At 49.9% G+C, this 23,086-nt stretch overlaps 2 protein-coding genes across 4 annotated transcripts in view; one reads left to right on the forward strand and one right to left on the reverse strand.

Moving 5' to 3' along the window:
- The window catches only part of GBF1 (golgi brefeldin A resistant guanine nucleotide exchange factor 1), a 122,084-nt gene extending 113,273 nt beyond the window's left edge, over window positions 1-8,811 (reverse strand). For all 3 annotated transcript variants that reach the window (XM_082854894.1, XM_082854893.1, XM_082854892.1), the window contains exon 1: window positions 8,592-8,811. The gene's annotated coding sequence lies outside the window, so the exon portion shown is untranslated. The remainder of the gene's footprint in view (window positions 1-8,591) is intronic.
- A 4,343-nt stretch (window positions 8,812-13,154) lies between these two features.
- Window positions 13,155-23,036, forward strand: PITX3 (paired like homeodomain 3; the record flags this gene model as incomplete). The annotated part of the gene is made up of 4 exons (XM_082853858.1): window positions 13,155-13,193; window positions 21,386-21,515; window positions 21,689-21,891; window positions 22,449-23,036. Exons 1-4 carry the CDS (start codon window positions 13,173-13,175, stop codon window positions 23,034-23,036), a joined length of 942 nt encoding a protein of 313 aa, XP_082709984.1. The 5' UTR covers window positions 13,155-13,172.
- Between the last annotated feature and the right edge of the window lie 50 nt (window positions 23,037-23,086).

Raw genomic sequence — 23,086 nt, forward strand, 5'->3', positions numbered from 1 at the left:
CTATAGGATTACAATGGTGCTTTGCTGCATTCTGCAACTGGCAACTCCCTCTAGATCTAAACAAAAGCAGGAGAAACAGAAACAATAAATTGGATCCTTCATGGAATACCAAAAATTCTCTTTAGAATGAGTTAAAGACTTAAATGTAAAAAAGCAAAACCTGAAAACTTTTAGAATATAAGAGGGTGTTCTCTGGTGGTCTAGTGGTTAGGATTTAGCACTTTCACTGCCGTGGCTCAGGTTTAATCCCTGGTTGGGGAACTGAGATCCCACAAGCCACGTGGCGTGGCCAAAAAAATATATGAGAATATTTTTATAATTTCAGCATAGGGGAGACGTACCTAAATAGGAAACAAAAAGCAGAACCCATAAAAAAAAAACTGGTAAATTAAACCATGTTAAAATTAAAGACATTTATTCAAAAGACACCATAAAAAAGAGGAAAAGATAAATCACAAACTGGGAGAAAATATATGTAACACATATAATAAAGAAGCAAAGAAGAATGGATAAAGAAGATGTGGTACATATATACAACAGAATATTACTCAGCCATAAAAAGGAACGAAATTGTCTCATTTGTAGAGACATGGATGGACCTAGAGACTGTCATACAGAGTGAAGTAAGTCAGAAAGAGAAAAACGAATAACATATTAACGCATATATATGGAATCTGAAAAAAAATGGTATAGACGATCTTATTTACAAAGCAGAAATAGAGACACAGACACAGAGAAAAAAACGTATGGATACAAAGTGGGAAAGGGGCTGGGGTGGGGGTGGGGGGATGAGCTGGGAGATTGGGATTGACATATATACACTATTGATACTATGTATCAAATAGATAACTTCTGGCAACCTACTATATAGTACAGAGAACTCTATCAATGCTCTGTGGTGACCTAAATGGTAAGGAAATCCAAAAAAAGAGGGGATATATGTATACGTATAGCTAATTCACTTTGCTGTACAGTAGAAACTAACACAGTATTGTAAAGCAACTATAATCCAATAAAAATTTTAAAAAAAAAAGAAGCAATATCCATAATATAACTGCTACAAAACTATAAGGATAGACATATAAACCCTCCCCAAAACTGGCAACAGACATGAACAGGCATTTCACAGAATAAGGAAAATACAAACAGTAAATATATATACGAAAAGACTATGAGCTTCATTAATAGTCAATAAAATTACAAAATAAGATTATTAATGAGAAACCATTTTACACCTCCAAAATAGCACAAAATTTTAATTTGACAATACCAAAAGTTGGTAAAAATACAGACCAAGTGGCTGTTGAGTCTGTAAATTGATACAACTCATTTGGATAACAATTTGGCATTATCTTGCAAAGTTGAAGAAGTTCATATGCTATACCTCAGCAATTCCACTGCTAAGACTATACCCCAGGGAAATGAACAAAAAATTTACAACTGTTGGTTAAGGGGAGGGGAGACGTGACTAATAGGGAAGGGCATACCTGCTGCCCCAGTTTTGGTAATGTTCTGTTTTTAAGCTGGGTTGGGGACACTGATGTCCCTTATATGCTGTATAAACCCTAACCCTTACTCATTCCATCCAAAAGTCAATGAGAGAATCAGAATACCACAGTGGTATTCCTGACTGTTATTACCTGTATGATCTTAGCCAAGTTTCTTAGCCTCTCTGATTCCCAGTTTACAGTTCTGCATTGCATAATGGAGATAGTACCTCCTCACCCATTTGTTGTAAGGCCTGGCATGCTATTAGGAATATTAAAACCCAAAAAAAGATTGGCTGTTATTATGATAATGCCTGCTCTGTTAAGTCTTCCCTGGCTAACCCACTCCCCCAGAGAGTATTAGTACTCCTTTTTTGTCACCCCATGGCACAGGACATACCTCTATTTAAACATATCTTATACTCATTTATAATTATTTATTTAATCTCTCTCTCCCATGAGTCTATGAGCCTCTCAGAAAGAGACCATAATTTATCAGCTTTTTATCCTCAATGCCTAACATATAGTAAGAAAAATGATAAATACTGAATGAACAAATGAATAACTGAAAGAATATCAAGACTGACTCTTCAGTGTTGGTACAGCTCACATCCACCTCTTGTGAGAACAATTACTTCATAGAAGACAAGGACTCTACGCCAGGCAGGCAAACCTTCTTTCTGTATCCCATGTTTGTTTCTGTACTAGAAGTTACAAATCTTCCATATTAGGCACTCTATGGACAAAAAGAACCCACATTTATCCACCAGTCAAATCATAATGCTTCTGTTTTCACATGTATCTTCCTGAAGTCTTCTCATATGCTATTTGCATGTTCACATTTCTTCTGTGAAATATACAATTCTTTATGTAATTGTCCATTCTTCCCATATGTATATATGTGTCTTATTTTCTTTGGTTCTAAATAGATTATTAGTGCTCGCTTCGGCAGCACATATACTAAATAGATTATTAGTAGACCATTAAGTTATTTTTTTTCTTCATTGCTTAAAAGTTGTTCTTATTCAATTAGAAATTAGATTCTCCAAAGGCAAAGACTCAGGTTTTTTTTCTTTTTCATGGTGCTTTGATGTCTAATACAGAGCTATGTAAACCACAAAAACCCTGATGGGCTTTCTGAGAGGAAAGAAGGTACCAGGGAGCTGAACAACCATCAGCTGGCCCTTTTGAGGTTTATTTTCACTCGATCTCTCAAACATCCCGGAGAAGCACCAAAGACACAGAGTTTTTAAGGTTTCCAGAGCTAGCCAAGGAACGCGCCATAGTTCTGTGTTTTGTTGAGAGTGACCCAAAATTACTAAACTAGTAAACAACTTGCTAGACTCAAGAAATTTACTCAAAGGGTGGAGGTAAGAGAAAATCAAACCAAGAAAAAAGCTGGTGCCCTGACAGGATACAACTGGAAAATCCTCCCAACCTGATAATCAGGTGACCAGTGTACCTCAGCTCTGCCATTCCCCCTCCTCCCTCTATGGAGATTCTGAGGTTATCCCAAGAATTATATGCAAGGTGAGCTACTGAGGTAAGCTCAAAGTTGTCCTAAGATGCCCCTTCTGCCAGCTTGGAGATGAAAAATGAAACAAGACTTCTTTCCCCCACTCATCTTTTAACCACTCAGGGCACCGAACATGACAACTAATGGTGAAAGTTGGCAGAGTACGACAAAGATTAAAAAGTGAGCCTGGTGGGCTTCCCTGGTGGCTCAGTGGTTAAGAATCCGCCTGCCAATGCAGGGGACACGGGTTCAAGTCCTGGTCCGGAAAGATCCCACATGCCTCAGAGCAACTAAGCCCATGTGCCACAACTACTTAGCCTATGCTCTAGAGCCCACGAGCCACAACTACTGAGCCCATGCACCACAACTATTGAAGCCCGTGTGCCTAGAGCCCGTGCTCTGCAACAAGAGAGGCCACCGCAATGAGAAGCCCACACACTGCAAAGAAGAGCAGTTCCCGCTCACTGCAACTAGAGAAAGCCCGGGGGCAGCAACGAAGACCCAAAGCAGCCATAAATAAATAAATAAATCTATTAAAAAAAAAAGTGAGCCTGGGGACTTCCCTCATGGCCCAGTGGTTAAGAATCCGCCTTCCAATGCAGGGAACATGGGTTCGATTCCTGGTCGGGGAACTAAGATCCCACATGCTGTGGGGCAACTAAGCCCGTGTGCTCTAGAGCCTGCGTGCCACAACTGGAGAGCCCATGCGCCACAATTAGAGAGCCCGTGCACTCCAACTACTGAGCGTGTGCACTCTGCAGCCTACACGCCAAAACTAGAGAGAAGCCTGCACACAGCGAAGAGCCTGCGTGCCGCAATGAAAGATCCTGCATGCTGCAACTAAGACCCAACACGGCCAAATAAAAAAATAAATAAAAAGAACCCCCCCATATCGTTCTTTAAAAAAAAAAAAAGTGAGTCTGGAGGATTTCCCTGGTGGCACAGTGGTTAAGAATCCGCCTCCGGGCTTCCCTGGTGGTGCAGTGGTTAAGAATCCGCCTGCCAATGCAGGGGACACAAGTTCGAGCCCTGGTCCAGGAAGATCCCACATGGCACGGAGCAACTAAGCCCATGCACCACAACTACTAAGCCTGTGCTCTAGAGTCCGCAAGCCACAACTACTGAGCCCGCATGTCACAACTACTGAGCCCGCATGTCACAACTACTGAAGCCCGTACACCTAGAGCCCATGCTCCGCAATGAGAAGCCCGCACACTGCAACGCAGAGTAGCCTCCCACTCGCCGCAACTAGAGAAAGCCCGCATGCAGCAACAAAGACCCAACGCAGCCAAAAATAAATAAATAAATAAATAAAAAGGAAAAACAAAGTGAGTCTGTATGATTGTACGTAGAGAATTGCAGTGATTAAGTCTCATAAGGCCTGCCCGTTTTGTATATCAGGGGTCATCCTCCACTGTCATCAGGCAGAATCTAGTCCACAGACATACATTTTTCCTCCTGTAAAAGGTTTTTAAATAATTTAACTAGTTGCCAACAGTTTAAAACACAATGATCTGAATTCCCAGTTTCTCTTGAAAAATAGGAAGAATGGTCATACTGTGCCCACATTCCAGTACACTACAGTCACTACTACATCCTAATACATTCCCTCCTGGCTCACTTCCCTCATTTACATTACCTGCCTGATACTCAGGCATTTGAGCTTGTAATCCCTGCTTTATTTACATGATGGCAACAAATCATTACTTCCATGATCACATCCACTGCAACTGGGGCCCCAAATCACCACAGTGCCCTACTACATTTTCATTTAATTTAAACAACTGCTGTGGAACACACTGAAATACAGAAAAAGAGGAACAATAAAAACTGAACACCTGCCAATTACATTTACAAAGCTCTTCCAGCCAGAGATAAAATGAACCTCCCTTTCTCCCTTCAACTCAACCCCACAATTACCCCAACAGCAGAATCACTCTAATTAGTCACCTTGAACCACAGGGACAGACTGTGATCAATCAACCGAAGTGGTGTAAAAAGACTAGGCTGATCCTTCCAGTGAGTACTGTATAAATACAATGGGTCTCCTCAAAAGCAGGAGCTGTGTCTTTTTCCTCTCCAGCTGCTCACACTAGCCAGTCTAAGTACCCTATCAATGAAGTTATTATCTAAAAGTAGCAGTCATTCTGCCTTCTGGAACACGGGGAAGTGAACTAGTAGTGTAACTCTGAGAACTTCGAGTTCAACTGGGATTGGTGCCCAGCTACTCATGAGGAGATGTGCCTACAACCTGAGTTCCGACTGTGCCAATGAGCATCAACGTCAAGGTTAGAACATACTGTCTACCACCACCTTTAAAAAGAAGCTGAAGAAAAAAAAAAAGCTTAAATACAAGTCTTGAAGGAAAAACAAATTTTCTGATCTGGGATGGGGGCTGGGAGTAAAGAACTATTCCTATCCAGAAAATGACTTTTTAAAGTAAGAAAAGGTAAAATCTTGTTGCCTGACTTAACCTCCAGGCCCAACTGAAAAGATGCTGAACTGGTCACACTATCAACCCAAAGACTAGACTGCCTATTATGCAAAGCATTATCAACTCAACAGGGCTCAACAGGGCATATCAACCCAGATGAGAAAGGCAGACCCATCAAACCTGGATACTTCCCGAGGTGACTATGTCATTTCATTAGCCATTCTAAATTACTTTTTTGGAAATTCTACAATATAGATCAGCAAGTTAAAATGCAAACAGTTTCCTATACCATTTCCACCTCACTTATTTTATTTATTTACTTACTTTCTTATTTATTTATTTATTTATGGCTGTGTTGGGTCTTCGATGCTGCGCACGGGCTCTCTCTAGTTGCGGCTAGCAGAGGCTACTCTTCGTTGCGGTGCACAGGCCTCTTGTATGGCCTCTCTTGTTACGGAGCACAGGCTCTAGGCACACGGGCTTCATTAGTTGCAGCACTCAGGCTCAGTAGTTGCGGCACGCAGGCCCTAGACTGTGCAGGCTTCAGTAGTTGTGGCACATGGGCTCAGCAACTGTGGCTTGCGTGCTCTACAGCACAGGCTCAGCAGTTGTGGCCCATGGGCTTAGCCGCTCCACAGCATGTGGGATCTTCCTGGACTAGGGATCAAACCTGTGTCCCCTGCACTGGCAGGCGGATTCTCAACCACTGCACCACCAGGGAAGTCCCACCCCATTTATTTTAAATCAATAAGTATCAATACAGCAACCTAAATGTCCATAAACAGATGAATGGATAAAGAAGATGTGGTACATATATACAATGGAATATTACTCAGCCATAAAAAGGAACAAAATTGGGTCATCTGCAGAGACGTGGATGGACCTAGAGACTATCATACAGAGTGAAGTAAGTCAGAAAGAGAAAAATAAATATCGTATATTAACACATATATGTGGAATCTAGAAAAATGGTACAGATGAACCTATTTGCAAGGCAGGAATAGAGACACAGATGTAGAGAACGAATGTGTGGACACGGGGTGGGGGAAGGGGGGTGGGATGAATTGGGAGATTGGGATTGACATATATGCACTACCATGTGTAAAACAGATAGCTAGTGGGAACCTGCTGTACAGTGCAGGGAGCTCAGCTGGGTGCTCTGTCTTGACCTAGATGGGTGGGATGGGGGTGTGGGAGGGAGGCCCATAGAGGGAGGCAATATATGTATACATAATGTATACATATAGCTGATTCACTTCCTTGTACAGCAGAAACTAACACAACACTGTAGAGCAACTATACCCCAATTAAAAAAAAAAAACAATATAAACAATGCTATCTCCCCTACCAACGTGCGCGCGCGCGCACACACACACACAATTTCAGGAGAGCAGAGTTTAGTCACTCTAGAACCTAGATAGTTTTCCCTTCTAACACAATGAGGTTTTGATCCTTCTTATTACTACCTCACCATGCAAAAGTCCTGACTGCCAGGGCTAGAATCAGGCCACAAGTCAGGATCACATACTAGAACTAATCCTAGGGGGGGTCTTCCCTGGTGGTGCAGTGGTAAAGAGTCTGCCTGCCAATGCAGGGGACACGGGTTCAAGCTCTGGTCCAGGAAGATCCCACATGCTGCGGAGCAACTAAGCCTGTGTGCCACAACTACTGAGGCTGCACTCTACAGCCCACGAGCCACAACTACTGAGCCCACGTGCCGCAACTACTGAAGCCTGTGAACCTAGAGCCTGTGCTCCACAGCAAGAGAAGCCACCGCAATGAGAAGCCCGCGCACTGCAACGAAGAGTAGCCCCCGCTCGCCACAACTAGAGAAAAGCCCACACGCAGCAATAAAGACCCAGTGCAGCCAAAAATAAAATAAATAGGCACAGATAACACTTATTGAGTGTCCACTATATGCTGAAAAGCATTTAGGTTGACATGCTCTAGCTAGACTGGTGCACATACATTGCTACTGCTTTTAAGAAACGCATAAACTGAACAGAGCAATCCCCAAATGGACCTTTCCATTTGCGTCCTCCACAGGGCTCAGAGGAGTGCCTTGTGTACCTAATTTAAAGGCATACAAATTTCTATGTCGTGTATTAAAAGACACTGTACCTACACTCTTCCTCATTTTTAAAGACATTCTTTACCCTTGAGGGACTTTTATAGCTTTACAATACAGCAGTTTATCAAAGATCATCATAGTGCCATAAACTATAGTTTTGGGGTTGTTCCATCATTCACTCTGCAGCCCTGACCCTACCACTTTTTATTTGACTGAACACCTCTCATGACCTCTTCTTACCCACTAAAAATAACAGGCCCAAGTACCAACTTCACAGGTATTCAAATCCCTCTCTGCTCTCGTCCAAATATGTCATAATAGAGTGGCTTCCTTGTGACTGAACTTCATCTCCTTAGGCCAAGTGAAGACCTGGGGAGGAAATGCCAACCAAGAACATACACCAGAAGAGAATATTACACAATATAAAAGATTGTGTAAAAGAAAAAACAGGCTCAGAAGGTAAGTCCTGTGTTTACATACAGTCCCAGACTGGCAGGTGAGCAGCCCCATAAAAGGAAAGCCTTCTCTTAGCCCAGGTCCCCAGGAGGCTGGCCTCAGTCCTTCCACACCTTTTCTCACTACCTGGTCTAGGTTGCATTAGTTCATCATCATTAATGAAGCAGTTCAGCTGAATTAATGAGGCAGTCACACAGAAGTGGGCGCTGCACAAAATCTGGAGAGACTCTCATATCTAAGGTCTAAAAATCAACCCTGAAAAGTAGATACAATACTCTTCAGATTTGCTTTCAGCTTCTGAGGACTGGAGTCTTTAGGATGCAAAAAGCTCCAGAAGAGAGAAACTGAAAGCTATGTTAAGCCTAGAAACACAGGGAGGATTCCGGTACCCGCAAGGGTTGAAAAGCCAGAGTTGAAGTCGTCCCTCCGGCGGCAGGGGCCTGACCTTTGCCCCCTACACCTCTCCCAGTTCCCTCCCACAGCAATCTCTCCCTCGTCTCGTTCCTGCCCCTGCGTCCTTAACCCACCCCAGCTCATTCAGTTTAAGGGCCCTCCTCCTCTTAGTCCCTCTCGCTATGTCAGGGCGGCCTTCACGACACTGGAACTCTAAGAAGAGACTTCGCTGACCTGTCAGCGGATCCAAAATGGCGGGGCCTAGTCCCAGGACCGGCAGCCGCTGCTCATGTCCAGCCCGGGCCCCGAAGGCGTCCCCGAGCGGCTCTCCCGGCTCTGGTGGCAGATGGGAGCAGGGAAGAAGCCCGTTTCTGGGAGTTGAGGCCGAAGTCAAGGCCCGCAGAGTCAGTCAGGAAGAGTCGGCCGGAACGGGCGGTGGAGCCGGCTACCTTCCCTGTCAGCTCACTGACGTGGTAACTAGCCTCAGTCTAGCCCGCTGCCTGGTCACTGCACGAGCCCTGCCGCGCACAGCCAATCATAGGTTTGCATCGTGAAAAATGGCATTCCAGCAATCCAATCGAAGAAAGGAATTTGGCTTCGGGAGGCGGGTAGTGCCTAAAGAGGCGAGATTACAAGAGAAAGAAAAGGGTAGGCAGGGAATAACCAACGGATATGAGGACTCTCTGAGTGACAGTACTGAGAAACCAATAAAAAAGGAGAAAGTGCGCTGGGCAGTTGGAGAGGTGGAGTTAGGTAGAGTTCGGTTGCAGTGCACGGTTTGGCAGTGGCTGCTGGGCATTATGGGGAAGAGAGCTACGACTTGCTGGAAAGGGGGCGGAGTCCTTTTTGAGAGCCTGAGTGGACGACCCTACTACACCTAAGCGCAAGCCCGCCGCCGCTCCCTATTAGAGTCACCTGGGCCAATACCGTGACCCTTGAGGGATCATTTCCTTTCTAGGCAGTTCTGAGCTCCTTCCAGGATGGAGGGAGCAATCTATTCCAACCTCCCTTCCCCCACCGTCGCGTCTGCTTGCCCTGTTTGGCTTCTCATAAATGAGTCTGTCCCATCCCAACTTTGTTTCTATGTCTTGTGCCCCATTCCTATCATCCTGAAATAGAGACAATGGGAGGTGACAAAAAGCTTGGATATCTAATCCAGGTCCTTTCATTTTACAGAGCAGGAAATTGAATCCCAGAATGGAAAGATGGCCCCCACCATCTGTATAGCTAGTTAATGACAGAGCAGAGAAACAAACCTAGGTGTCCTCACCCCCAGTCCAGCTCTCTTTTTCACTGCCCATCAATACCTCTTATGCTTTAGTTTATCAGACTGTGACTCCCAGCTCTGACCATCATCCTAAGCCTTGGACACTCTTTACCTACCTAGAAAAAAGATAATCACACAGGTTATTCCACATCACCACTGACAGGAAACTGCAGCCTTTCCTGAAGCCTTAGAAATGCTGAGAGGCCTGAGGGCAAGATACCCACCGCAGTCTTCACTCTCCTGCCCCCAGCTGCCTCTCCCCTGGCAAAAGATGATAGAGGTTGCTAGGATATTTAGAATTACCTAGAAGTGAGAGTGTGTAGAAAGAGGACAGAAGGATGAGTTTTCTCCTTGCAGATTGAATGGTGGAATTCCCAGCCCATCTGCTGGAATAAATCCCAGTGTCCCTACAGACCTGAAGAGACTGCTAGGAGACAATGAAAAAAGATACCAACTCTCTCCCCATTTCCTCCCATTTATGGATGACTCAAGTCCAGGGAAGCTCCATTCCTAACCCCATAGGACTGTGGTCTCAAAACCAGATATCCAAAGACCATCCTCGTGCTAGAATCCTCTAATACCAAGAAACCATCAGGCCTGAAATCAGAATTGAAGAACTCCTTAACAGCTTCCTGTACCTGCATGTTGGGCTCCTGATCTCTGGGTCCAGCTGAGGATCTTGCCTCTTTCACCCAACGAGAGTCAGGGGCAGAGGATACAACCACCATAGCACGTCTTTCTAGCCCATCTCTGAGCCATTTTCCACTTTCATTTGAAAACTGGGATTTGGTCTCCTGGGCTCATCTCAGATTGAGAGGTCCTGCATAACCCACTGAAAAATCTTCTAAGTGGGACAAAACTCCCTACTACCCTATCTCCACTCCTACATACCTCCAGAAATCAATCAACCTAAAAGTATGAATGGAATTGTGTGTTAGAGATAAGGAGGAGAGAGATGACAATGTCCCAGCCCCTTCTAACCTCCATCATCTTACCAGACAAAACATCTCCCTCTCAGATTTTAGTACTGTCTACATCATGCCTAGGAATAGAAAGATGAGGAAGACATGGTCCTTGCCCTCCTAAATCTTAGCATCATAGGGGACAACACTTAAGCTGATCTCTTCCATATCATGGGTGGGGTAATAGAGATACACACAGCAGGGCTGGGGGAGCAAGAGACTACACATCTGGCTAACGTGGGAATTCAGGAAAGGCTTCCCAGAGAGAATAAGGCCTGAGTGGAGCTTAGGGGGATGAGTAGGAGTTGACAAAATGAAGACTGGTTAGAAATATGTTACTGTCAGAGGTGTGCAGAAAACCACTAGGAGACTGGAGATTAAGACAGGGTCAGGTCCTGAAAGTCTGCTGTGCCACGCAAGGGAGCTTAGCCTTTATCCTGAGGGCAAACAGGAGCCACTGAAGGGTTTTAAGCAAAGACATGACTGGTCAGATTCACCTTAGGAGTATATTATATAATAGGGCTTAGGGACCTCAGGGACACCCTAGAAACCCAGCCTGACTCCACATGTTGCTTGAGACATCTGTCCTATCCCTTGCAACTCCCTAACCTGCAAGCACCAAGGCCACACCTTGCCCACAGAACTGAATTTGGTATCATCAAGGAGCAGGTAGCCCTGGTAAGGCTGGGAGAACATAGCTTGTGTGAGACAAGAGTGCAGACTGACAGGGAACTTGCCCAAGACTCTGAGGAGTGCCCAGCCCAAGCCCTGAGAACCAGCTAGAAACTCTTTTAATTTTGCGGGGGGAGGGGGAGTAAGGGAGTCATAGTTAAGTTACTTGTCCAAGGTCACTCAGTGATGTTGCAGCTGGTGGCAGGGTTAGAATACTGTTTTAGTTTGTCACACTCCAAACTCTGCTTTCTCCACGAAGCCACCTTCCTTGGAGGAGAGGAAAAAAAGGCTGGGGTGGGGGTGGGGATGGGGGGTGGGGGCGCAGCCGAGAAGAGGAAGAGAGAAAAATGCAAGGAAAAAAGGAAAAAGAGGATCAGAAAGAGAAATTAGTCTTTCGAAGTGGCAGGGGAGGGAGGAGTGAGACAAACAGCAGGGGCAGAGTGGTGGCGGAGAAAATAAAAGAGGAAAGAAAGGCGAGACGTGGGAGGATTGGAGCAAAGACAAAAGGGCAGAGAGACAGACAGCGACAAGTGGAGAAAAACGCCGAAACTTGAGCGGCAACGAAGTCTGAGCGCTGAAACCCCACGGCCTCTCCCGGCCCGTGCGCCCTCCCACCTGGTCCTATCCCCCAGCACCGTTCCAGTTCGCTCGGTGTGGCGGCCTGGTCCCACCTCGCCGCCGACCAGCCCCGGTTCCGCGGGGATACCCGGTCTACTCTACGCTCGCCCGCTCGGTTCCGCCAAAATGTTCTTCAGCAGCGCCGTTTCAGCCACGTGGGGAGGGGCGTGGTCCAGTTGCTGAGGAGCGCCTCCGATTGGCTAGGGGGCGGGGTTCCTGGCGGCGCGCCGGCCGGACCACCCCCCTGAAGGCGGGGCCAGAAAATTCACAGCTGGAAAGGGTGGAGCCCCGGTAGCGCAGCTGGAAGGGGGCGGGGCCCGACGCGCGAGGCTCGCAGCGGCGGGCTGGGGGCGCCCTGGACTGCCATAAAGTGAATGGGCGCCAGCGGGGGGTGGCAGTCCGCGGCGAGGCTTACTCTCTCCCAGCGAGTCCGGGAGCGCCGGAGCGGAGCGGCGGCCCGGGCGCAGGGGGGCGGCCCCCACCCCGGCCGGGTGCCCGGCCTCTGGCCCCTGCTTGCCCTCCAGACTGCGGCCGCCGCCGCCGCTGCCGGGAGTCTGCCTGCTGCGGGACTCACTGTGAGTGCTTGACCATGCGGGGGACAGGGGCTCACGGGGCCGAGGGGCCATGGCCGGACTTCGGGATCCCTAAAACGGGACCTAGGGCTGCTGAACTGGAGAACGGTGCCTGGGGAACGGGTCGAGACAGGGAGGGGGGACTGCAGACCTGGGGCCAGGACTTAGAAAAAGGGAAACTTAGCGCCAGGACTCGGGGGACAGAGAAGGGGAAGACTCGAGGGATCCGAAGAGAAGTCGGAGACATGAGGTCAGGACAGGGGCTCCGCGAAGCAGGGAGTAGTGTCGGGAAACCATTACCAGAAAGCGCCCCGGAATCCGGGGGCGCGGGGCCGACAGCCAAGGAGCCAAAGGGGTTGGCGAGGCCCTGGCCAGTGGGGGCAGCTGGCGGCGGGCGCCCAGCAAGGCGGCAGTTGGCAGTGCCCAACACCCCTCGGCTGGGTCTCAGACTCCAGGGACCGGGAGCAGGGGTGCGTTAGTCGCACAAGCTTCTCTCTTCCCAGCTGCTTTGCAATTGGGATAGGAACCGTGTTGTGAGAACCCGACAGCGACCGGGTCAGATGGCCGCTGTGTGGGCTGCAAGGCCGAGGTTGGGTAGTCCGAGTGACCAGGCGGTGGGTCTGGTGTGTCTGCTTGGGGTGTCAGGGCCCCGAAGGGTCCCGACCTGGGGCAGCCACGGAATTGGACGGAATGTCCGCGGCGCGCGGGGCTCAGGGCTTACAGAATGTCCGGCGCAGCGAGGTTGGTCTCTCCAGAGCAGGCGCTGTGTCGGGCAGTGGTGGACAGAATGTCCCTGGCCGAGTGGCATGTCCATTTACCCCGCAGTGCCTGCCCAGCTGCTGCGTGTACGGTGGTGTTTGCTGTGGTGGGTTGCCTAGAATCGCAGCTCACACTTTTCAAACTTGTCTCTGCTCCTAGGGGCTGCAGGACATGGAGCAGGGAGTGAGAGTAAAGGCTGAAGCCTGGCCTTGGGTTGGAGTGGCCCGGGAGACATTCCCTCTCTAACCCAGACTAGATGCGATCTGAGCATCACGCCGGACTTCCAGAATCCAAATTTGTGGAGAGAGAGCCAATGGTGGGACTGCTAGTGGGAACCAAGACCAGGAAAGGAAGGAATGAACCACAAAGGGCAATGAGAGGGCAAAGAAGAGCCTAGCACAAGCCCTGACAGCTTCAGTTCCCTCACAAACTCAGAGTCAACCCCTAATTCCAATACAGCTGACCAGGTACCCCCCAGACTCTGCCTGGGTGTCAGCAGGCTAAAGTCTCCTTTCCCACAGTGGGCAGGAGCCCAGGCCCAAAGAGAAAACTGCAGCCCTTTAGCAAAGCAAACCCTGTGGTCTTGTTTCCCTTTTTGCTTCCTCAGTCCCACCAATCCCCACACCACTCTGGTGGCTGAGAGGAGGTAGGAAGGAGACACAGAATCCAGACACTGGGATCCAACACGGGACTTTATTGCCCTCCATCTCTGGTTGGGAAGGATGTCTCAGCCCTACCCAACCACCCTGTTTGCTTTTCCTACAGCTGGGAGAGGGCCCTGATTTCTTTGGACCCGTACAATGACCGCCCATCCTGACTCCAACTCTTTAACCAGAGCCCAGTTAAGCTGAAGGGAACAGAGTAGAGAGAACTCTCCCAGTCTATGTAAGTAAGCAAAACAGCCCATTTGGCAACTGAGTTTCATGGGGACAAGTGCAGGGTAATATGTTTAGCAATGAGTAATCTAAACAAGTGGGTTTCAACCTTTCTTACCCTCCAACCATGAATGACATATAATACGTCCTCCCCACACTCCCACCTCCACTCCTTACTTTTAAATTCACTTATCACCAGCTAGAACATTGTTTTCCAAACTCTTTTGTCCCTCTCCCCTTTTTGATAAATATAGAGTCATATCCCAGTTACCCCCATCACATTCTGATACCCTTTTCAAGGGGCTTGTGCTCCCATTGTCTTTGAAAACCACTGAAATTATGGGTGAAATGAAAGGCTGAGTCAGGAAAGGAATAGGGAAGGCATTACCTGAAGACTGTAGCCCTAAGTTCTACTTTTGCCAAAAAGGCCAAAAAGCAATGGCATTATAATAAAGATGACTAGAAACAAAAGGCAGACCTCCTGCCCCTGCATAAAGCCATTTAGCTGAGTGCATGCCTGGTCACTGGCTCTTAGGGAGAATGTCATGGACCTAGAGAAGGGTCAGAGAATGGTGGCAGAAGGGGGAGCCAGAGGCTGCTGGAGAGAGCAAACCTGAAGGTTTAGGCCTCTGGAAAGTGAGATAGGATGGAAATTCACAAAATAAGGAAAGGCCTAGATAAGCAGATTTGTTTGCTCCCCAAATCCTGAAACCAGAGATGAGGGGGCCTCTTAGAACTGGAATGATGCAAGCACAGGATGAATAGGAAAATGTTCCTTGGCACACTGTGGGCAGCAAACTTCCAGAGCTCTTTTCCAGAGAGGTGGTAGAGGCAGGAAGTAGAAAAGGAATCCTTAAGGGCTTGGAAGGATCAATGCATGTCAGAGCTACAAATGGTTGCTGGAGCGGAGGGGGTGAGGAGTGGAAAGAGCTCAGTCCCTGGTCTTAGGGGAACTGGATTAGAATCTCTTCAATCTGTGTAACCGTGGACAAATTCGTCTTCTTAGAGGTGAAATAGTGATGGTCATTCCTGCCATTCAAAGTGGTTTTAAGAGTTAAACGAAATCATATATTTGAAAGTCCTTTGCAAATGGAGAAGCACCACAGAAATAAGAAACATTATTGCTATTATTATGCCCAAACTGTAGGTCCCCTGTAAGCACAGAATCTTCATTTCGAAGGGTGGTGTCTCAAGCCTTAGATCAGCCTGCTAGTGTCCGTGATCCAGTCATGGGAAGATTCTCAATGACAGATAAGACACCCTATCCTAGGCTTCAGATGCCAGCCACTATCCCTCCCCAAGAAGAGTTCCAGGGAGCTCCCCAAATGCTTAGATCCTCTACCAGACCAAATATCCTGATCTGATCCCTGCCTGCCTCCTGCTCAAGGATGTGAATATGGACCCGGAACCCAGGTCCAGGAAGGGAGGGCAGAGGAGGCAAGCTGGAGCTGAGTTGGGGATGAGCACAAGAGAAAGACACCACCCAAATCTTTTCTTCTCCATTTACTCTAAATGATGCTTCCTAGAGTGTGAGGGAGGGAGATGGCAGCTAACCTGAAGAGTCCACTAGGTCCTGAGCTTTGGGACTATCTAGAGTGTCTAGAGTGTCTAGTCCCTAGTCACTGACAGGGACTCATGATAAGAGTGATAGGGAAAGAAAAGAAAAGGCAGTGGGGTGAGAAAGCTGCTTTCAGAACTCTCTCCACTCCTCTTGCTTCCCTGGGGCCTTCTTTTCACCTCTCATAGTTTCCCTTTTCTTACCTCTCCCCTGCCCAATCCATTCTGCTCACCACTGCCAAATAAAGATCCCAAAGACATTGCTTTGATGTCACTCCCTCATCTACAAGCCTCCAGTGACTCCCACTGCTGGGAGCAATGCTTCTCAGTGGGGGGTGAGGTGGGAGAGGGCAGTATAGGAGTGGGAGTGGCATGACACTGCAGGCTAAGCCAACCCCATCTTCCTGGTGTGGTGATGTCACTTGAAGATGTCTCTTGGATAGAAAACACTTTTTTTATATTAAAACAAACATAAGTATGGAATGGAATGCAAAATTTGCTTTGATTTTTAACATAAGGCTGAAGATCTCAAAGAAATTTCATACTGGCGGCCGCTGTTTCAGGTTGTGCCCCTAGTGTCCTGTACTATCTTCTCTCTTACTTAGTCTTAGGGTTGTGTTGGTGGAAAAGCTGGAGTTGCTCTAGCCTACACTGTATCAAGCCTGGACCCCCACCTCTTGCCCCTCATTGGACACCCTCTCAGCCTGACCATTATTCTCTGATGATCTCCCATTGCCCACACTGAGACCCTGGCCGAGCTAGGCTCCCTGCTACCCTCTGAACCTACTGCTCTGTTATTTAGAAGCCTCTGCCCCCTTCTCTGCCTCCCTAATTTCCAGATCAGCCAGGTGCTACGTTCTCTGAGCCCCAAAACTTGATACCACCTTACATGCGCTACCGTCTTTCTGATCTTCCACGATCTGAGAATCAGGCCCATGCAGACCACCATTCCATCCTGTGCTCTGTTTGCCTCCCTAGACTGTAGGCTCCTAGAAGTTAGGGTCTGTGCCTTACCATTCTTGGGTATCTGTCTTAGCACCTAATGCTTGTTGAAGGAAAGAAGAAGGGAAAGGGGGAAAGGGTGTAGAGGCCCATTTCTCTGATCCCTGATTTACCCCTTGATAAATTAAGTGCATCAAATCATTGTTGCCTCTACCCGAGTCTTAGGGTTTCCTCTTGGCTGTGAGCTGGGAGCCTTGTCTACAGCTGTCTTCATTTGCCCTCATTTGCTGACTGCAGCTCAGCAGACCAGACAGTGTGGGTGCTCGGCATCCCTAACGAACATGAGGCTGTGTGCACTTAAGGGCCTCACTTTAGTTTTAGGTTTATAGGATGGTTCTGTCCTAGTTTAGGGCCCTGGTTTACACCTGTTCGCCAATTTGCTGCTTGCTGAGCTGAGCCACAGCATCACAACTCCATCCCCTCTTATCTTCTTTTTCATTCAGCCCATGCAAGAAAAGGTTTTCTCCCATTTCAGTTCCAGGGTGTGCCTCCTGCCTTGGGTATTATTATTGCAACTACTTGGGGGCTCTTTGGCTGTGACCCTGGTCTACCCCTTTGGCTTCAGGACAAAAGTGGGCGCACATGGCAGTTGCCTTCTTGCCATGAGTTGTGTCCCTTGGAAACCATGGCCTCCCCACTATGGCCTCGCTGGTCTGTGACATTCTCTGATCTCCTCCTTAATTATCTTGGATATTTTGTTCTTGCTGCAGTCCATGACAGCTTCCTGTAATTCCATGCTGTACTTCAGAGTCAGAGGTCGCCTGCAGGCCTTCTATTCTCCCTAGGGCTGGGATTGCCACCCTGACACCAGTGGGGCCTGGGCCATGCACCCCCTGCAGGGTGTGTTGGAAAGGCTGGGGTGGGGCAGGAGGCCCCCCCAAGAGCTGGACTCAGCACCACTGTTATCTCTTGACTCTCTTTGGCCCTTTCTGGTATTTCCCACCAGCATCAACCAAACGTGTGGCTTCCAGACCTACTGCCTGTCCCTGTCCACTGAGTGAGGCGAAGTCCCTGGCCGCAGTCCCAACTCCCCAGCTTCCCGACCTCCAGCAGTTTGGGGGAGCTTAATCCTCAGCCAGCCTGTCTCCAGCTCAGACAACAGCTTGGCGCCCCCAGCCTCTGCCTGACTAGCCCACCGGACACGAGTCTGCTAGAGGCCTCTGCCCCCACCCGCTCTCTCTGCTGCCTGCCTGCTATTAGTGTTCCTGGTTTTTCAGCTCCACAGCAGGGCCCTTCTCAGCCACACCCCCTCTTTTTGCTATGACTAACCCAGCCAAGAGCCTGAAGCCTTTATTCTTTCCTCTACCACCAGTCACTGGTGCCCAAAGTGGCTCCCAGCTTGGGCTACTCTGCCCATTTGGCTGTTTCCTTATTGCCTGGACCCTCCTTTATGTTTAGGACAGAGTGCTCACAACACACACTTGCATCCTCTCTAAAGTGCAGCATGCTTCCCTGTATTCAGAGCAACTCTTCACTGGGAGACACAGGATCTAGGGAGGTGAACCACTCAAGCAATGGCAGAGACAAGAATGAGATCTTATTTACCACTCTATCCTGAGTGCCTTACTCAACACCCAGCTCACAGAAGGTGCCAAACAAACAACATTTCAATGAATGAGGGGGAAAACAACAACAAGAACAACAACTTGGATAGAGTTTGACCCCTACCCATTTTTTAAAAATAACTTTATTTATTTATTTATTTATGGCTGTGTTGGGTCTTCACTGCGGCACACGGGCTTCTCATTGTGGTGGCTTGTCCTGCTGCGGAGCACGGGCTCGAGGTGCACAGGCTTCAGTAGTTGTGGCACGTGGCCTCCGTAGTTGTGGCGCACGGGCTTAATTGCTCCCCGGCACGTGGGATCTTCCTGGACCAGAGCTCGAACCCGTGTCCCCTGCATTGGCAGGTGGATTCTTAACCACTGCACCACCAGGGAAGCCCCCTACCCATTTTTAAATGTTATGTTTTATTTTAACCTTGTAACAATACTGAAGGTAGATAGGGAAGGGATCATAATCTCACTTTTACAGATGAAAAAATATGCCTAGATAGGTAATTTGCCAAGGACACACAGCTAGTAAGTTGGGGAGCCAGGACGTGAACCCAGATCTTTTGACTCCAATCCTAGTTTCTTTGGGGTATACCAGATTACTTTCCCAGGAGGGGCCTCATCAGTTTCTGCCCCCCAATGCTACCCAATCCTCTTTTTCCAGCATTCTCATACCTTCTCCCCACTCAGCCAAACAGGCTCTCTCCAGCAGCCACTGAGTGTAGACCACTCCCTCCCGTGGCTCCTTTGGCTTCCTCCTCCCCCACAGAGTCCCTAGTTCCTGGGACTGAGAGCTGAGGTTCAAAGGGGCCAGGAAGGGGAAGGGGGAGGATAATGGCTAACTCCAAAACAGCCGAGGCAGCTGTCCCTGTCACAGAGAGAGGAGACTGTGTGACGGTGTGTCCGTCTGCCTGAATGTGGGAGCGCGTGTGGGAGAGTGTGTGTTTGTAGGCCTCTAGCTCCAAGTCCTGGTGCTTATTTTGTCTGAGTGGGGGCCCGTGTGTGTCTGCATGTGTGTCTGTCTGTCTCTGGGAATACACAGCCTGAACTCTGCTTTCTCAGCCTCGTCTTTTATTCTGGCCCTTATCTCTCCTCACCCTGCCTCCCTCTGCTGAAATAAAGGGTGAAACCAAGACACAGGTATGGAATGCTGGGGGAACGGGGGTTTGGAAAATGGGAAGTCTGGAGGCAAAGCAGACTGGAAGGATGAACGGCAATGGTGGGATTCAGCTTTCCCTACAGGGAAACCCAACTGTCCCTATTTTCCCAGCTCTGCCTTGCTCCTGTGGGCCTCTGGAGAGGTCAGAGGCGTGGTTTGCAATTTTGAGGGCATCTTAGGTATGAAGAGACTTCAGAGCACCCCTTTTTCCAGCTCTCAGTTCTAAGCCTCCCCAGCTACTTGGGAAGAGCTACTAGTCAAGGCTGCTCCAGGTCCCTCCCAATGGCCTCTCCCTTCTATTGGAGCATCATTGGGCCAGCCCTAAGCCTCTGGCTCCAGTCCTCATATCTGGAAGGGGAGGGAAGCAGAGCAGCCCCACCCCTGGCCTGACTTCTCTCCTTCCTTCCCGGGGTTCCATTCAGCCCTGCTTCTCCAACCCTAGGAGAGGGTCCAAGGTCTAGTCCTCTCTGCCTGTGGAAAGAACAGGGACTGTTTCTCAACCTCCTGCCTTGACCTCTGACCCATCCCCAATCTAGCTTGAGAGGTGGAGAGGTGGGGGGACAGCTGTCATCTCTGAGCTTGTTGAAGGGGGCATTACCATGTGCAAATACAGGCTGCTGCCCATCTGCGCCTCCCTGAGAAAGGCTCCTAATAAATTCAGAGCAGCCAAGTGACACACGTCTCAATCTAGGCTAATCCTCCACATTAATGCCACCTTGCACGGCCTGCATTAAGTCCCTGTTAATGGGGAGGCAGATGGACCCCTCCTACCCAGCTTTTCATCCCTGTTTCTCTGTCCCCAGCCTCCTTTGGTTCTCCTCTGACCAAGAGGCATCTGGAGTCTTGAGCCCCACTAGTGCCCTTTTCCCTTCCCCCCACCAGAGGGGGCCTGGGAGAGCCAGAAGGAAAGGGGACCCTGCAGGGGAGACTTGGAGGGGGACCCAGGCAGGCTCCTGGGCAATGTCAGGTAAGGTTTGGCATAGGGAGTAAGGGTAGGAAGGGGGTTTTAAGAAGCCCACATCCACAGCCTGGGGTGGGCCAGCAAGAAGCTGTGCGTGACAGTGGTGACTGGTAGGGTGCAGTGTGTGTGTGGGCAGGTATAGAAGCAGAGAGTGATTTTCAAACTTGTTTTTGATCATGGAAGACTTTCTTCAAATGAAATCTCTCCAGAAAGCATAAACAAAACAGACAAAAGGAGGGCTGCCCTAGTTGAAGTAAACCCGAGTAAGATCAGGCTAGATCTCTATCCCTGAGGTTAGCCCTAAGTTCCAGTCCCTGAGGGGGTTTGTGAGGAGGGCCCCAAAGAACACAGTCTGAAAAAGCAAACAAAGAGAAGCAGTTTAGGAATCTCCCAGACCTGGTTCAGATCCCAGCTCCACTGCTTACAAGCTCTTTAACCTTAATCATTACTTCAAGTCTCAGTTTCCTCACCTGAAAAAGGGTGATCATACCTAATATTGATGCATTCTTGTGAGGGGAGAGATAATGAGGTGAAGACACATAGTAAGTACTCATAAATGATAGCAGTGATTCTCCTTATGGGAGACATATAAGGCCTGGTTCAAAATCAAATCTGTCCCACTGGAGAGTGAATAACACAGGTTCAGACTGCGTCTCAGGTGTGACTGGCTGAGAGGCATGTTTGAGTTTAAGGGGATATTGGGCACTCGTGTGAGAGGGAATTTAATTTTTGAGTATGTGGTGTATGGTATGTGGTGTGCAACAGTGTGGTTTTCATTAATTCAATAAATATCTGTTGAACACCAACAGTGCACCAGGCAGGGTTCTAGGTGCCCAACACTGAAGAAATCAAAGTCTAGTGTGTATAACTGTGTATAAAATCTCTTGAGTATACACCTCTCCCCGCCTTAGGCTGCTGTTTCACCATTCTATCCTAGGGCACCCTACACAGGGGTAGCTTTATGTCGGTGGCAGAGAAAAGGGGCAGAGAACTAGTGGGGAAACACTACTGGGAACCGGATAACCCGGAGATTTTCTTCCCATTAACCAGGTCTGTGTCTTCGCTTCCCTCCAGAGTCCTCCCCCCATGGAGTTCGGCCTGCTCAGCGAGGCAGAGGCCCGGAGCCCCGCCCTCTCGCTGTCAGATGCGGGCACCCCCCACCCCCCAATCCCGGAACACGGCTGCAAGGGCCAAGAGCACAGCGGTGAGCGCGCCACCTTCTGGGGGGTGGGGGAAATAACAGCTCCATCCCTAACGAGGGTGGGACCCGGGAGTGCAAACCCAGGTGGGAGTGAGGGGCCCCGCCGAGGAAGTCCCCGAGCCCGGGAATCCGCACAGGCAAGAACGCGCTGTGACCGACCCCACCCCGGCTCCCAGACTCGGAGAAGGCCTCGGTTTCGTTGCCCGGCGGCTCCCCCGAAGACAGCTCGCTGAAGAAGAAGCAGAGGCGGCAGCGCACGCACTTCACCAGCCAGCAGCTGCAGGAGCTGGAGGCGACCTTCCAGAGGAACCGCTACCCCGACATGAGTACGCGGGAAGAGATCGCCGTGTGGACCAACCTCACCGAGGCCCGCGTGCGGGTACGCCGCCCCCCACCCCCAGAACCGCCACCCTCACTCCATCCCGGGCCTCCCTCTCGCGGGCCGCTCCGCAAGTAGCTTCGGAACCAGCATCCTGTAGTTCTGCCCTGCCTGCCCCATCCTCGGACCCAACACCCGACGTCCCCCGGCCCCGGCCCCTGCCCGCACGGCCTTCTTTCCGCCAGCCTCCAATCTCTGCTCTTCCTGCATCCTTTCACTCCAGACGGCGCGCTCCCTCTCCCCTGGCACTGTCTCTGGTTCCCCTCTTCACCTCTCCTAGACCCGATCCTGCTGCCCAGCCCCGCAGCCCTGTCGCCCCCGACTCAGTTCTGCGGCAGACTGTTTCTTTCTCAGCCCGCTGACTCCGTGAGCTCTTCCCTCACCCCGACCGGCTGCTCTACCACCCCATTCCCGTTTCTGGGGTGGTTATGCTCCACCACCTCCTCTCGCTTATGCTCCGCCCGGCCCCGGACCCCGCTTGGTCCCCTGCCTGGGCGACCCACCCACCAAACAACTGCGAGGGCCGGGCCCTGACAGCCTTTCTCCCACGCCCACAGGTGTGGTTCAAGAACCGGCGCGCCAAGTGGCGAAAGCGCGAGCGCAGTCAGCAGGCGGAGCTGTGCAAGGGCGGCTTCGCGGCGCCGCTAGGGGGGCTGGTGCCGCCCTACGAGGAGGTGTACCCCGGCTACTCGTACGGCAATTGGCCACCCAAGGCGCTGGGCCCGCCGCTCTCAGCCAAGACCTTCCCGTTCGCCTTCAACTCGGTCAACGTGGGGCCTCTGGCTTCACAGCCTGTCTTCTCGCCACCCAGCTCCATCGCCGCCTCCATGGTCCCCTCGGCCGCGACTGCCCCGGGCACTGTGCCAGGGCCCGGGGCCCTGCAGGGCCTAGGTGGGGGGCCCCCCGGGCTGGCTCCGGCCGCAGTGTCCTCCGGGGCAGTATCCTGCCCTTACGCCTCGGCCGCCGCAGCCGCAGCAGCAGCCGCCTCCTCCCCCTATGTATATCGGGACCCGTGTAACTCGAGTCTGGCCACCCTGAGGCTCAAGGCCAAACAGCACGCCACTTTCAGCTACCCCGCCGTGCCCGGGCCGCCCCCGGCCGCCAACCTCAGTCCGTGCCAGTACGCAGTGGAACGGCCTGTGTGAATGGCCCCGCCCGTCGATCATCCCTGAGGGCGGGGGCGATAATTTACGGC

Source organism: Leucopleurus acutus (genome assembly GCF_964270905.1).
Source record: "Leucopleurus acutus genome assembly, chromosome: 14".
Classification (NCBI taxonomy): Eukaryota; Metazoa; Chordata; class Mammalia; order Artiodactyla; family Delphinidae; genus Leucopleurus; species Leucopleurus acutus.